General features: G+C 42.6%; 3 protein-coding genes across 3 annotated transcripts; all 3 read left to right on the top strand.

Annotated features, from left to right (window-relative positions):
* Positions 1 to 1639: 1639 nt before the first annotated feature.
* Positions 1640 to 3998, top strand: tmco1 (transmembrane and coiled-coil domains 1). The gene is made up of 7 exons (XM_083671031.1): positions 1640 to 1822; positions 2190 to 2267; positions 2434 to 2493; positions 2665 to 2711; positions 2808 to 2875; positions 3032 to 3176; positions 3490 to 3998. The coding sequence occupies exons 1-7, from the start codon at positions 1753 to 1755 to the stop codon at positions 3586 to 3588; spliced, it is 567 nt and encodes a 188-aa protein (XP_083527157.1). The 5' UTR covers positions 1640 to 1752; the 3' UTR covers positions 3589 to 3998.
* A 670-nt stretch (positions 3999 to 4668) lies between these two features.
* On the top strand, positions 4669 to 11537 carry LOC310805475 (4-trimethylaminobutyraldehyde dehydrogenase A). Its single transcript, XM_083671183.1, has 12 exons — positions 4669 to 4782; positions 5035 to 5206; positions 5926 to 6071; positions 6703 to 6832; positions 7060 to 7194; positions 7381 to 7577; positions 7739 to 7879; positions 8133 to 8321; positions 8515 to 8602; positions 8912 to 9053; positions 10730 to 10842; positions 11156 to 11537. Exons 2-12 carry the CDS (start codon positions 5068 to 5070, stop codon positions 11248 to 11250), a joined length of 1515 nt encoding a protein of 504 aa, XP_083527309.1. The 5' UTR covers positions 4669 to 4782; positions 5035 to 5067; the 3' UTR covers positions 11251 to 11537.
* A 204-nt stretch (positions 11538 to 11741) lies between these two features.
* Positions 11742 to 15321, top strand: akr1a1b (aldo-keto reductase family 1, member A1b (aldehyde reductase)). The gene is made up of 9 exons (XM_083672109.1): positions 11742 to 11865; positions 12726 to 12821; positions 12944 to 13063; positions 13170 to 13321; positions 13470 to 13665; positions 13797 to 13996; positions 14252 to 14324; positions 14453 to 14539; positions 14847 to 15321. Exons 2-9 carry the CDS (start codon positions 12741 to 12743, stop codon positions 14910 to 14912), a joined length of 975 nt encoding a protein of 324 aa, XP_083528235.1. The 5' UTR covers positions 11742 to 11865; positions 12726 to 12740; the 3' UTR covers positions 14913 to 15321.
* Positions 15322 to 15643: the final 322 nt, after the last annotated feature.

The following is a 15643-nucleotide window of genomic DNA, read 5'->3' as shown; positions in this document are numbered from 1 at the left end:
ATGAGTATGATCACAGTGATGATCACCTGTAATAAAACAAAATGTTGAAAGATAGACTGAATCGAAGTGTTTCAAAGTGGAGGAGGTCACATGCATATAAATGATGTCCTCATAGCCGAGGACTGATAGCCACGTTGATTGTGCAATTTCCTTTCTACTGTCAAGTGAAAAGCATGACCTGCTCCTATAGAAAAAGCTTAGTTTAACTCTCAGCTTTTGTGATAATTAATCGATATGTGTTTTAAACAGCAACTTATCATCAATTCAGATACTAAGATACTTGTATGAGGGACTCTCTCAATTTGGGAACCATCTGATGTGCAGATCTTTGAATCCATGGCCTCCGACTTGAGAGTTCTAGAGAAAAGCATATACATAGTTTTGACTGTATTTAGTACTAACTTGAGGTCTACAAATGAGCATTGAATGGTGTCAAAAGTGGTTTGTAGGTTAGACAAAGCTCCATCCACACTAATGAAAGCAAGACAAGTAAATATACATTACTTGTATACATTACACTGTGTGTGTGTGTGTGTGTGTGTGTGTGTGTGTGTGTGTGTGAGAGAGAGAGAGAGAGAGAGAGAGAGTGAGAGGAAAGTGGACTGTAGGAAGATGGCTGGCTTAGTTGTAGTACACTGCTACCATGGGGCATTGACCAGAACAATTACAGGAGGAGGTGAGAATCCGGTCCATTTATGTCACACACACACAGAAGATGAGGGGTAGGTGGCTGTAGTGAGGAGGAGTGACTATGACTAAGGGGCAGTAAATACATATACCAAAGATATGACAAAGTAACTTAAGAATAAACAACTTACTATAACCACATTACATAAAGGAGCACTTACTTTGACAATCACACACACAGGAAAGGACGCCACCAGTGTCTCCAGCAAGCATGTCTGCTCAGCAGAGCTTGGAAAGGGGTGCTAGGGAGAAAGGGCTAGGGAGATGTAATTAAGGGAGTGGAGATGAGCGTGGATGGGAGGGGGGGGTATGTCCTGATATGATTTAGGCAATCAGGGCCTTAGTCTTCATAACAGTTGGTGTTTTGTTTAGAGGAGAAAGTTTTAAGAACCCCATCGGCAGCTTCTATGTTGTATGTTGAGGTTTTTTTTGCATACTGCATTCCGAAAATGAAGTAAATCCACAGCAGAGCTTTAGAAATATCGTATGATATCCTCTCCATCCAAGGCCAGAGTGATATCACAGTTTTGGCCAAATGGGTTTCCCGTTATTGTCATCAGATGATTTTCTTAAATGATGGCTCAATTAAATCTAAATCTGAGAGGTCTAAATATGTGTCATATATTTCAATGCAAGATACCATTTTCAACTGTTACATTAATCTTGTACTGTGTGGTTCGATCATTGCATAGTAACACCTATCCGTTTTGCATCTCATCAAATCCTGTTTTCAATGTCTAATATAAAAAATAAAATGCTGAATTGATTGATTGAATGTTTGTAGAGGTGACAAACACTAACAGCGTTGGATGCCAACCGCCATAACACCCCACTGAAGAAGAAGAAGACGACGACTAAAACCAACACCAACACCAGAAGGGGGCACTCCTTCGACGTTTATTCATCTATGGACGACAGAGCGCTAGAGAAGAAGGAACTGAGCCGGAAACACTCTTATAGTAGTGTGACGTGTTCCTGTAGTTAAATGTCTTTGGCAAGATCTTGCTCATAAAATACAACATTATCGCCATAATCAATCGTACTGGAAAGTGAGCGTGATACGACATGACCACCATGTTTGCAGACACGATTCTTATTGTGTTTATATCTGTTTGCACAGCCCTATTAGCGGAGGGTAAGTAGCTAAACGCTAACTGTAGCTAGCTACAGCCTAGTCAGCAGAAGCTGAATTGAACTGAGCTGACATACTCATAATGACAAGACTACCTAGTTAAACCTATTTGTTGCTAGATAACTAGTTACAGTATGGTCAGTTTTGAATGTTTGTTACTCACAAGTTTCCTTTGAGAATGGTGTCATGAGACATTTCAAGTGGGCTGGGGGTATAGTCAATGATCTTATACTAGAAGATCAGTGGGTATAGTCGTCCTATGTATTTTGCATACCATGTCATAATAAACACAGTTCTCACCTGTTTGATATGATGATTTTCTGAATGGTTGAATTAACATTTAACCTCTGCGCTTGCCTTCCTTCTTAAGGAATTACATGGGTTCTAGTTTATCGGACTGAGAAGTATAAGAGACTGAAGGCTGAGGTCGAAAAGCAGAGTAAAAAACGTGAGTGGAATCATATGTTGTTCTTTATGTTATTTTGTACAGTTCTGTTTGATCTCAAATAAATCCGATTTAAATGGTTTGCATTAGGCGTACACAGTTACCCTCATAGCTATCATTGTGTACGCTGTATAACAAAACTATGTCCATTTTAATCTGACCATTTCAGTGGAGAAGAAGAAGGAAACCATCACAGAGTCTGCAGGGCGCCAACAGAAGAAAAAGATAGGTAAGAAGAATCCTCTTCAACAAGTTGGTGCTCTGTGATAAGTGGACCACTGTAACTCTCCAGGAGTAACAGTTCCCTCTCTTCATAAATGTGTCAACTGTTAATTGAAAGATGATGATTGTGTATGTAAGATGTACTGTAATACACAACACACCTGTTTTCATTTTACAGAGAGACAAGAAGAGAAACTTAAGAACAACAATAGAGACCTATCCATGGTAAGAATCATTTATTTGAATTCCTTACCTAGCTTCATTGATGGAGTGACCACAAAATAACCATAATTGAATTCTTAACCTTATCTAATATTATAGGTGCGAATGAAGTCCATGTTTGCCATTGGCTTCTGCTTCACAGCATTGATGGGGATGTTCAACTCTATGTAAGTGTAAAGACCATGCAAATGTTTGCTTTCAGGCCAAGATTTTCAGCTATATATGATCACTTGTTAGGTAGTGGATCCAAGGTTAAAATCGAATGTGCCTCACCCACAATGTGCTCATAGATCAATGTTTGTTTGTTTGTGTTTTAATTTTAGCTTCGATGGGAGGGTTGTGGCCAAACTGCCATTTGTCCCGTTGTCCTACATTCAGGGACTGTCACATCGCAACCTACTGGGCGAGGATTTCACCGACTGTTCTTTCATTTTCCTTTACATCCTCTGCACCATGTCCATCAGACAGGTAATTTGAGTGACATTGTGACTTACCATCAGTCATCAATTGTTATGCCAACGGCAAATATTGTATAAAAATCAGTAAGTTATGACAAGGAGGACATTCATTTTAAATTGGAGGCTTCCATCACACACACCAGCGTTTGGAAATCTTTCAAACCCTTTTAACCCTTTTCCCTTTTAGCTAATTGCGTACACACAACTATGATGTGTTGGACATGGCTATATTCAGTGATTTCACAACTGGTACTTCCAAAATGTTCTTTTACTTGGTTTCTGTTTCATAGTTAAACATAATTTGGCATAATTTCTATCCATAGAACATCCAGAAGATGCTGGGTCTTGCTCCCTCCAGAGCTGCTACAAAACAAGCTGGAGGTTTCCTGGGACCCCCTCCCCAAGCAGCAAAGTTCTCCTAACCTCCTGTTCTTTCACTGTGGCTGCCTGACCACACGGTGAGGAAACAGCCCCCCATCTGCACAAAGCACAGAATTGCCGAAGACTGGATGGACTGGTTATTTACATGACATGAGCAGCTACTGTATCACTCCCTGTTTCCACTACTTCATTGAAGTTTTATTCTTAATTTGACCATTAAACCTATTGTTGGTTATTTAAGTTTTAGATCAATTAATTTTGATGTCTCCTCTTATTATTTAAAAATGGTAAGAATGTGTCTGCAGATAAACAGTGATTTATAGATATGATGCTGAACTAAAACATGTATGAAACACTTGGGTGAAATGTCTGTTTTTCAGGTCATCAGTATTAATGTATGTGATTCCCTGCATTGTTTCATTTCTTAAAGATTAATAAAGTTTTACAATCACATTTTTGCATTTTTTAAAACCCTTTACATGATCTGTAGAAGGGTACTAGGGTGGCTTTAAACGTTATTAAATTAGGGGTAAACTTTTTTAAAGGAGGGATACTTCCATTTCCCTACACTTTGCCCCTAGCACATATTACCTGTTTGAAAGGCGTTTGCTGCTTTCTGGCAGACACCTTATTAGTTAGTTTCTTCACTTGGCCCTAATACTCTAAACATCCCAGTCATTGGAATATTTTTTTAGTGGATATTTATAAAGTGCTTTAGTTATTATGCCTATGAGTTTAGACACATGGCCCCTTCAAAAACAATGCCGATGCAGTGTGTAATCTACTGATAAACAATTGGTAATATGCGAAAAGTTAAAGTTCTATTCTTATCCCCTTCGACGTGCACCACAAGTACTCGATCAATGGTGAATAGTCAGAAACAAATGTGTTGCATAATGACCTTACCCCAACGTAACAAGGGACCAACACAGTTGTCAAGGATTTAGCATAAACGTTGAAAACCCTCGCTCCACTTTTAAGATTGTTTTTTTTTTGCAGACATGCAAACCTCAAAATGAATTCCACTAATAGAAGTTGAATTGTATTGTGGTATCACTCTTGTCCCACACCATTATTGTGCAACAGCTGATAATTTGTATTGGGTTTAATAGCGTTCGTGGAATATTCTGGTTTGCTACACATAAACCCTATGGGGCGTTTATAAGGGGCGAAGTAGGTCATCTGTACAAAAGGTAGTGCGGAAGGACAAAGTCGCTTATTCCTTACGGAAAACGGTACGCTGATATCATGTCACATCTGATCCAGGCAGCAAGCCTACTATGCTAAGCTTATGATAGGTGCTGGCTTGCTAGCTCCGCTTTTTTATTTCTTGCAGCTACGAGTACGATCGCGCACGCGTTGTTTTAGATGAATGCATGCATGATCCTAAATCTAGGAAACATAACATAATGATGCTGTAAACTCCCTGTGGTTCTGTTGATCTACGTATGTGCATTTGTAACATGCTTTTCAATTGCTGTTTGTAGGTGTCTCAAACGCTGTTGGTCACGTAACTGAAAATGGCCCAGACACTTCTTACAATGCCAAGTGCCTCAACGGGAACTGTCGTTGTGACAGAACCTCTGAATTACTGGTGTGGGAGTAGGGTCAACCCCAAGGATGGGAAGAACGCGGAGTCCGTCTACGAACCCGCAACTGGTTTGTATGGCTCACCAGTGTGCGCCTCGGGCGTACATAGGTTATTTTATCATGTGTTATTTCTAGAGCTAGATCTCAGATGGACTTTTTTATTGCACTTTTTAGACGTGCAAAGTTTGTACAGGGCAGTAGTTTTGATATGAGGTAGCTGGTAACTTATTAACTTACTCGATGGACTATTCTCTGGATCATTTTTGGCACCATCGTTTATTTCATAACCAAGAAAAAATTGTGTAGGCTATCTTCTCTATTCGAATGACCGGGTGTATACTTACAACTGAAGTTCATGATGTGTTTACATATATCAAAACAACCATTGTGATATTTCAGAGTAATTACCCAATCCAACTGAATCATCATGTTCATAATGACCATATTTTCCCAAAACTGTGCTATTGACTTTGAATTGCATTGACTGCATGTGATTATGCTGACAGTTATCAGAACCGAGATGGCGGCGCGTGTACAACACGAGGCCCCGTGTCTCACCAGTAGTAGTAGTTAGTAGTTATTTGCCTACTAGTTTCAAGTCTGTTCACTCAGTACAGCCTTGCGTACACTTCATACAGCCGACAAGACCTTATACTGTAATATCATGCCTTTTGTACTATGCCACTATTTGCACTCTGGTTAGATGCCAAACTACATTTCGTTGTCTCAGTACTTCTACTCTGTGCAGTGACAATCAAGTTGAATCTAATCATATCTCATCTCTGCAGGGCGTGTTTTGTGTGAGATGGTGCCATGTGGGGCTGATGAGGTGGACCAAGCCATACAGAGTGCCCAGGTTGCCTACCTAAAATGGAGCAAGATGGCAGGGATGGAGAGGGCCCGCGTGATGCTAGAGGCTGCACGCATCATCAGGGTGAGGCGGAATGCTGCACAGCTTGATTGACATCGCTGTCGAATATACGGTGCAGAACGATTATGGTTCTCATTTGTATTGAACATTTCTTGAATACATGCAGTATACATTCCATATCTCACTAGACTGTGAAGAGCTGATTCGATTTCACTCAATGGATGGTGCCATTGAACTGTCACAAATTATTTTATGACAGATGCTGACCATGCTGATTTGAAGGACTACCATCTCAATTAATAGAATTGAGGGGAAGAGGGCTAGGAAAGTTTCACAATGTTACGCAACATAACTTAAATTGGGCAATCCTAGTTACTTGTTGTAGATGCCACAGAGAGAACCACATTTCGAAACAATTACTTCACAAAGTTAAAATATGGGTGTGTAAAAGCCCTTGTTTTCATTTACATTTGACATTTAGCAGACACTTTTTTCATTAAGACCATAAGGCTTAAAGTTATATGCAAAAGTTTGATTGAGACACACTTGGTGCACAATGTGAGGAACCACATCGTCTGTGCATGGGATTATAAAGAATAGTCACTTTTTGTTAGTCATTTCTATCTCAGTTTGCTAGGTTGGCATTCACATTGCAACATAACATACAGTAACACATTACCAATGCTTTTAACAGGAGAGAAGAGATGACATTGCCAAGTTAGAAGTGATTAACAATGGCAAGTCTATTACTGAGGCACAGGTGGACATTGACATTGCCTGGCAGTGCATAGAGTACTACGCTGGACTGGCCCCCACACTGACAGGTGGGCACAAAAATGTCACTAGAAGATGAATAACACTTATTTTCCAAATGTGTCTTTACCTAGCATCTATCACAGTGTTGGAACAAAAATAGGCAATTTAGTGTTATCAGCCCAATATTTGTTATTTTTGTAATATTAACGATGATTAAAACACAGACAATTGAACTGAATTAACAAATGTATAATGTACTCTATTCATAGCCGTGTTTGCATTTCATTCTCTTCAGGCCAGCATGTCCAGCTCCCAGGGGGATCCTTTGCCTACACCAGACGGGAGCCCCTTGGTGTGTGTGTGGGCATTGGTGCCTGGAACTACCCCTTCCAGATCGCTGCTTGGAAGTCTGCTCCTGCACTGGCTTGTGGTGAGTTTTAATAACCTTCATTGCATAATGCATTACCGTGATGGATCCCTCACATTTTACAAATATGTATAAAGAGAAACACTTCATTTGATTTGGGCAGGGCTCTATGGATGTCTAACAATTGTACAGATTTGTTTGTGTGAGTGAAACCAAGTTGTTTGTTTCTCTCTCTCTCATTCTCCCCAGGTAATGCCATGGTGTTTAAACCCTCTCCCATGACCCCTGTGACTGTTGTCATTCTGGCTGAGATCTACAAAGAGGCAGGGGTGCCTGATGGACTCTTCAACGTGGTGCAGGGTGGGGCAGAGACTGGCACCCTGCTCTGCCAACACCCCATGGTGGCCAAGGTCTCCTTCACAGGCAGTGTCCCCACTGGCAAAAAGGTTGTTTTTAAAAAGAAAAAATGAAAAATAATTTTACCATTGACAAAATCATGTCTCACTGCAACTTAGAAGATACAGCCAGCTGGATGAATTTATGAGGTCTCCTGATAATGATTGGCTCAAAGTGGACTTTTATGACTATGTTCCCTCCCTCCTCTCAGGTCATGGAAATGTCTGCAAAAGGGGTGAAGCCTGTGACTCTTGAGCTGGGTGGGAAATCGCCCCTCATCATCTTCAAGGATTGTGAGCTTGAGAACGCTGTCAAGGGGGCGCTCATGGCTAACTTCCTCACTCAAGGACAGGTGAGCTCTGTACACTAATCAGCTTCCTATTTTAGTTTTTTTCTTAAGGTAGACTTTGTGTAATATGTCACACGATATGGCCCCCCATGCGTAAATGTCATAGTGGACCGTGAGTCAAATATCAAATCTTTTTAACATCTGTGGCCTGGTCTCCCACACTCGTTCACATTCATTACTACTCGGATAGCAGCAGTTGTCATTGATATTGACCTCTTCCGCTCCTCACTAACCACCTATGTTGTCACCTGTGCAGGTGTGCTGTAATGGAACGCGGGTGTACGTGCAGAGGGAGATTATGCCCCAGTTCCTGGAGGAGGTAGTCAAGAGGACCAAGGCCATCCCTGTAGGGGATCCTCTGCTGGAGGCCACACGCATGGGGGCGCTGATCAGCAAGCCTCACCTGGAAAAGGTGCTAGGATTCGTCAGTCAAGCCACAAAAGAGGTACAGTATGAGAGACAGGGCAGGGGGAGAGGTACTCGCCTCTGGGAAGGGATAGATATCAACAGTATGAGCAGCCTTTTGTTAGCCTTGTGCCCTAACCCAAATCATCATCTGATTTCCCTCCCCCATTAGTAAATGGCCTTTGCCTCAAACGTGTCATCATTTTTGATAAATGGTATCTCTGTTGTTTTAGGGAGCTACGGTACTCTGCGGAGGGGAGCCATTCACCCCCAGTGATCCCATACTGAAAGGGGGCTACTTTATGTCCCCTTGTGTGCTTGGTAAGTCTTCTCTCCTATCAAACCCACAACCTAAGTGTTGCTAGCGCCATGCTCTACCAACTGAGGCACAGAGGACCAATGATGTTTTCAATTGCTGGTTCAATAATGTCATTAACGCGAATGTGCTGTTTCGTTTTACTGCCACTGAACCATCAGATATGATGAACAGCATGCCTGGGTACACCGTATAAGATTGTCTTCCGGCATCAGAAAATGTGCAGTGTCTGTCATGTCTGTTTTTTTTGCTCTAACAGGTCATCTCCGTTCGCCTTAATTCCAGTTTTCCTTTATTCATTCCTTCCAACACAGATAAATGCAGAGATGACATGACATGTGTGAAGGAGGAGATTTTCGGCCCTGTGATGTCTGTGATGCCATTTGACACAGAAGAGGAAGTGCTGCAGAGGGCTAACAACACTACTTTTGGCCTGGCCTCTGGAGTCTTCACTAGGTACCGCCCCCAATCCCCATTTAATCTGCTGCAATAACCAGCATCACACACACACACACACACACACACAACCCTGACACCACTAGCATATACTGTAGACTACGACAAAATGATCTGGCAAAAACAAGTTCACCCTGCTAGCATGGTGTGGTGAGTGGGAGCTCAAGCTGGGTGCTTTGGGGTGCACTGCCAACAATTACTGGCTGCATCTAAAAGTCGAAAATACAGATTGAATAAAAGCAAAAAATGTTTTTAGGCTAACCAGTGCTGCTGTGGTGTTGACGGTTATCTTATAATATCACAAAGTAGTTTTTAAACTGACTTCCACCGGAGTGCCGCAGCACATGTAGGATATTTCCAGCAGCAGTAGAGTCGCAATCATGCGCAACGCATCCCATTGGAACCAATGGACTCAACCACACTGTGCAGGCTATGTGCACGTGGCGTAACGCGTAATCTTCCGGTTTCTGATCATCATTTCGTATCCTTCTCCCTCCCTCTCAAATGCTCACCCTCCCAGCCCGTCTCTACCCACATTGTATCCTCCCGTCACAACCTGCATAAGGGGGGAAAGAGAGGAAAAAGTTGAGTGTCATCAGCGTAGGTGTGGTAGGAGAAACCATGTGAAGAAATTACAGAGCTGAGAGATTTGGTAGAGAGAGAACAGTGAAGTGGTAAGGAACGGAAGGAGGTCTTTGGAGATGGACTGGAGAAAGGGGGAGGGGATGGGATCGAGGGGGCAGGTGGTTGCCCGCTTGGATGTGACCAGCTTTAGAACATCATCAGGGGAGAGGGGGGAGAAATCTTATAAACTAGAGATTGGGTGTTGTACAGTGGGTTTGGGAGGAGAGGTAGCATTGTTGGTGAGAGGTAGAGGGAAGGAGCTGCTAATGTCATCAACCATCTTTTCAAAATAGGTGACAAAGTCATTGGCAGACAGAGGGGAGGGGGGGGAGGAAGAGGGTTGAGGAGTGAGGAAAATATGGAGAACGGTCTCCTTGGGAGAACAGTCTCCTCCTCCCCTCCCTACTTGCAAGCAATGGTTAGCCCCCAAACCCCTGCATGATCACTCTGCTCTTCCACCTCAGCTGCCCGCCTGGCACCACCACCTCTATGTGGATGCAGCGGCTGCACCACTCGGTCACAGCTTTTCACTGTCCTGGCGCCCAGCTGGTGGAATGAGCTTCCCCTCTTCACCCCCACTATCCTCCCTGTACTAACCCTAACCCCAACCCTTGAGACCTCTTCACCCCCACTTCCCCCCTGTACAAGTTCTCTCCTGTTAATAAATAATAATAAAAAAAATTGGCTTCTGGCATTACGACTGCCAATGGCCCCTGGTGTGAGCATTGATTACTTTGTCTTATGATGACTTTTGGATAGATGATTCACTTACTTAAACAAATGTATTTGTTGCAAGTTGCTTTGGATAAAGGCGTCTGCTAAATGCCATAAATGTAAATGTACTATCCTGGGTGATGAGATCCTTTCTCATAGGAAGTTGCACATGGCTTCTACAAATGGTCATCAATCACAATTGTACACAGTGTACCCTTGAAAAATAGTATTTATAGTTGCAGAATGAGCTGTGTGTGAAACTGTACTTAATTCCTCTGCTTCAACATTTTATTCTGGTGCACATATCTGACAGCCCTCCTGTTCTTTGTGCCCTGTAGGGATATATCACGTGCCCACAGGGTGGCTGAGAACCTTCAGGCAGGGACCTGCTTCATAAACAACTACAACGTCAGCCCTGTGGAGGTGCCCTTTGGAGGGTACAAGATGTCAGGTGAGATGTCATGATGACCAATTAAATTTAATTTGGGTTTGTTAGGGCCCCTATGTAAGGAACTGTATATCATTCCTAGAGGGACAAAGTGATGGATGTTATTGCTGAAAGACACAAACATAAACAGGTGGCTTTGATGTAGTTCTGGTATGATGACAGATTGTGTGTGTTTGAATGCGTGTGTCTATGACATAATGAAAATGTAAAATAAAGGACAATGAAAAGATAAGGTGCAAGAGGGAGGACATCAGCAACAAGACATGTCATTCCACGATACAAATCTGTAGTTCTCATTGATCTCCACTCCTTTCAGGCTTTGGCAGAGAGAATGGTCAGGTGACGGTCGAGTACTACACCCAGCTGAAGACCGTGGTTGTGGAGATGGGAGACGTGGATAGCCTCTTCTAGTCATCTGTCACAAAATGTCCACCACAGGGAAATCCTCTCTATATCCCTCCCCAAACCCAGAGTTATGTTCAGAAAGTAGAGAAACCGAAAGTACAGTAGAGAACTCACCTCTTCTTATACAGCTCCTGTCTTCAAGCCATAATGTCTTTTCATTTGTTCACTAGATTTTGCAGTGTTGCAAATTACTCAAATTACAGATGATGATGAAATGCAATCAAATTGCATACCGTATCTCTACATTTTGTAATAAATTCATTTGTTTAATGCACATTCCTCATGTACAGTGTATCATTACAGTAACTGCATGAAACAAAACAAGAATGAATACAAGTGTTTTTATTGAAGGGGCATCTCTGTCATAACATCTAATCTCGTCTTCAGTAAAATGCTGCTATTTTTTAAGCACCTCTAGTTGGTTCCAACTACTGACCCTTGTCAAAGAGAGTAAGTAGGAAAGACCGTGAAAAAAAAGAAGGATGCAGCCCATATCCCGGAAACGGAAACGTCAGCAAAATCAAGTCGGATTTTTTGAACAGCTAGATCAAAAATAATAATATTTGTGGACGTGGAGGAAAAGAAGACGGCGGCTGTTTCTATTTGCCGAATAATACGACAGTAAGTGGATAACACTTGATTAATGAATGCTGTAGCGATTCTACGTCGTTGTAGGCTATTTTAACTGGACCAATATGCAGTACATCAAATCTTGGGTCTCTACATTCAGTTCGTGTAAAGACCATTGATGCTACAGACAGGTGAGAAATGAGTCGGAGATAAAAAAAAATGTTTCTTAAAAACATTAAAGGTTCGTGATGCTACTACATAAAAAATGATCAAATAGTCTAGAGCGGTATGCTGTGGTCTTTCTGGTTCAGACATGCATGATCATTGTTTGATGAAAATGCCATGCCAAGGTTTTTTTTTTTTCCTGAAACATGTAGGTATATGTAGACTACTCTGACAGATCGCCACTTTTCTATCTTTATCCAGCCTACCCTTTTCCCTACTAAAAGATGTATACAAATAGATAGCATATGCAAATAGCACGCAGACTTTGTTTTGTCTGACATCGCTAGCTGCTCTAGATTTTTAGACCGACTCTAAACAAAATCTCATTTCGATTAGGGTTTACTTTTTACTAGTCCTATCTATCGCTGTCAAGTGCTTTTTCAGAGACAGGTGTGGTCAGTAGTGCTCGTCACCCATCTAATGTGGACTACGACACATGGGACCACGATCTACATAAATTATGGGACAGACATAGGACAGCGTGCGACTTTCCACCTTGTGATATAAAAGTCAGCTGACTATAGTCAGCAATTCATGAGGGGGCGTGGTACAATGGTTTCCTCAAACGCAGACTGGGGATAATGAATGTGTCTGCTGTCTCTATATAACACAAATAACTATCAAACAGGATTTGCCATTTCATCCAAACATCTCAAAGGCTGTCTGTGTTTTGTGTTGCCATTAAGGTGCACCTGGCAGAGATGAATGACTTTGCAGTTCTCAGCACAGGGCGGAAGATACCCCTCCTTGGACTAGGAACATGGAAGAGTGAACCTGGGAAGGTACATGCCTCACTCCCATTGATTTATTATTCATGTGTTTTTGATCAGAGCTGACAAATCTGTGTAGAATCAAAATGGGACTGTTCATCTCTAAATGGCTGTTGTGTTGGGCTGTATTACAGGTGAAACAGGCAGTGACTTGGGCCTTACACGCTGGGTATCGTCACATCGACTGTGCTGCTATCTACGGCAACGAGGTGGAGATTGGAGAGGCTCTGCAGGAGATGCTTGGGCCTGAAAAGGTAAGCCAATAGTGCTCTACTTATATCTGCTGTTACCTCACTGAGATGAAATATCTTGTAGTAATCCATGATGTGTGTGTGTTATGCATATTTTGGTCTGCTCAAGGCACTGAGGCGAGAGGATGTGTTTATCACCTCTAAGCTGTGGAACACACAGCATCACCCAGAGGACGTGGAGCCCACCCTGCTAAAGACCCTGAAGGAGCTGCAGCTGGAGTACTTGGATCTCTACCTCATCCACTGGCCCCATGCCTTCCAGTGAGCAAACGTCCATCAGAGTTCTCAGGCCACCCCTACAGTGCAGAGCCACCATAGTTAGCCTTCACATACAGCCAATACAGGATTGTCACTGGTTGGTTCACTATTGCGCAGTGTCAGTATTGTGCTTTCTTTTACCTTCCCGCAGACGAGGTGACAATCCTTTCCCAAAGAATGAGGACGGCACCATTCTGTATGACAACATTGACTACAAACTGACTTGGGCTGCCATGGAGAAGCTGGTGGGAAAGGGGCTGGTCAGAGCCATTGGCCTCTCAAACTTCAACAGCCGGCAGATAGACGATGTTCTCTCTATAGCCAACATCAAACCCACCGTGCTTCAGGTAAGCAGCGGAGAGAACTGTTAACTAACCCACCTACACTGACACACACTGTGACTGCCACCACCTCTCATTCCCAATCAGTGCTATACTTCCATTCCAACTGTGTGTTGTGTGTTGTGTGTGTTCTTCAGGTGGAGAGCCATCCGTACCTGGCCCAGGTGGAGTTGCTGGGACATTGCCGGGACCGGGGTTTGGTGATGACAGCCTATAGTCCGCTGGGTTCTCCAGATAGGGGATGGAAGCATCCTGATGAACCTGTCCTCCTTGACGAGCCAGCCATTGCCACCCTGGCCAAGAAATATAACAAATCCCCAGCACAAATCATCCTCAGGTGAGCAATGTTCCTCAAAGACTACTTAATCCATTGTTAATCCATCACCCCACCACATACTATTGGCATGCCATGTGACCACACAATGATATTTCTATAGTGCCTTGAAAATGAGACAGATTAATTTGGTGATTAAATGTATGGTTGCTGCTATTCATTGTCATGCAAAATAACACCAGTTATATAGGTGCTCACACAAAAGTGCTTGTGTTGGGTCTCTCTAATCCATATTCATTTGATTTTTTTCATTGCTAGGTGGCAGACACAGCGAGGAGTAGTGACAATCCCCAAAAGCGTGACGGAGTCCCGGATCAAAGAGAATATTCAGGTGGGCATTGCCAGGTGTTCCTACGTATTTTATAACTGTTGACATAGGGTATTTGTAACATAAATGGTTTGTTGACGGCGTTTGATAAGCGGATCCTGTATATATGTTTGTAAACTGTTTGTCTTCAGGTGTTTGACTTTACCCTTGAAGCAGAGGAGATGAAAATGATAACAGCATTGAACAAAGGCTGGCGCTACATTGTCCCAACCATCACAGTAAGTGGCCCGGGAGCTCCCTCTAGTGGAGGTCAATATATACGTATCTGCATTAACAATAAGGGTGGTTGAGAAACTAGATCTAGTCTGTAAAATGTATTTAATTCAAACAATGTCTGACCCACATTTGATTTTGTCGAATGAATGAGAGAAAGTTGTCATTGAAAATACAGATGGGAGATATGGTGGGTTTTGGTATCTCACAATGGGGACATTTGGATAATGAGGGGTGAGGGCTGATTCTAACAGCTGTTGCATTACCACTTGGCAGAGAGGAACTGAAACGTGGTGGATGTTGTTCTTGCAGGTTGATGGGAAGCCTGTCCCCAGGGATGCAGGACATCCACACTACCCCTTCAACGACCCCTATTGACACCCAAACAGTGCTGCCTGCTTTTGTGCCTTGGGAACCCCTTCCTCAACACTATTGCTGAATTCCAAATTGATCTCTATCCCTCTACTCCCTGGCCACTCCTTTCAGTCTGAATTTTCATCCAGCAAATCAGAGGGCAAGAATTTACCTACTCTTCTCAAATCTACAGGAGTACCTAGGGGGTAGGGGCATGGGTCAGATTTAGAATTCTGCATAAGGCTATGTCCCAATTCTCTGAATTAAACAGCTTTGTTGTCTTTCTGAATCCTGAGCACTGATTTCAGGGACTGAGGAGGTCAGTGGTCAGTGATCATGGTGCAGGGCAAAGATTGGAAGGTAGAGGTTTGTTTGAGAGTGCCATTGGGACATAGCATCCATGTTCTTCTAAATAAACTTTTTTGTTACTGCCCTTGCAAGTGCTTGATTTGTCTGAGGGGTAGGGTAATAATGCTGCTCTTTGTGGAACACACCATGAAAAGATCAAATGTAAAGTTTCATGCAGACCCACTTCAGACGCGAAGCAGTTACAATTTTATGAAAGTGTTGTTTTGTATGGGTTAAGGATCCGCTATTCTAAATTTGCCAATTATGTCTAGAAATTTGATTTGAAGATTCTGCACCAATGAAACACCAGTAAAACATGCTTGAAGTTATCAAAGGGCAGCAACTAGTTATGTGTTACAATAGGAAATCCTCTGTAGTGCATGTATCTCCAAAAATTACTGACTACT

This window comes from Argentina silus (genome assembly GCF_951799395.1).
Source record: "Argentina silus genome assembly, chromosome: 6".
NCBI lineage: Eukaryota > Metazoa > Chordata > Actinopteri > Argentiniformes > Argentinidae > Argentina > Argentina silus.
The sequence above is the reverse complement of the archived record's forward strand: the minus strand, read 5'-3'. Positions and strand labels throughout refer to the sequence as shown.

Bases quoted from the DNA above. Each gene is read 5' to 3' on its own strand.
- tmco1 (XM_083671031.1), top strand. From the start codon at position 1,753: ATGACCACCATGTTTGCAGACACGATTCTTATTGTGTTTATATCTGTT. The intron at 2,268-2,433 runs GTGAGTGGAATC...TGACCATTTCAG, and splicing joins CGAAAAGCAGAGTAAAAAAC to TGGAGAAGAAGAAGGAAACC. The intron at 2,876-3,031 runs GTAAGTGTAAAG...TTTTAATTTTAG, and splicing joins ATGGGGATGTTCAACTCTAT to CTTCGATGGGAGGGTTGTGG.
- LOC310805475 (XM_083671183.1), top strand. From the start codon at position 5,068: ATGGCCCAGACACTTCTTACAATGCCAAGTGCCTCAACGGGAACTGTC. The intron at 6,833-7,059 runs GTGGGCACAAAA...CATTCTCTTCAG, and splicing joins ACTGGCCCCCACACTGACAG to GCCAGCATGTCCAGCTCCCA. The intron at 9,054-10,729 runs GTACCGCCCCCA...TGTGCCCTGTAG, and splicing joins GCCTCTGGAGTCTTCACTAG to GGATATATCACGTGCCCACA.
- akr1a1b (XM_083672109.1), top strand. From the start codon at position 12,741: ATGAATGACTTTGCAGTTCTCAGCACAGGGCGGAAGATACCCCTCCTT. The intron at 12,822-12,943 runs GTACATGCCTCA...GCTGTATTACAG, and splicing joins GGAAGAGTGAACCTGGGAAG to GTGAAACAGGCAGTGACTTG. The intron at 14,325-14,452 runs GTGGGCATTGCC...GTTTGTCTTCAG, and splicing joins GGATCAAAGAGAATATTCAG to GTGTTTGACTTTACCCTTGA.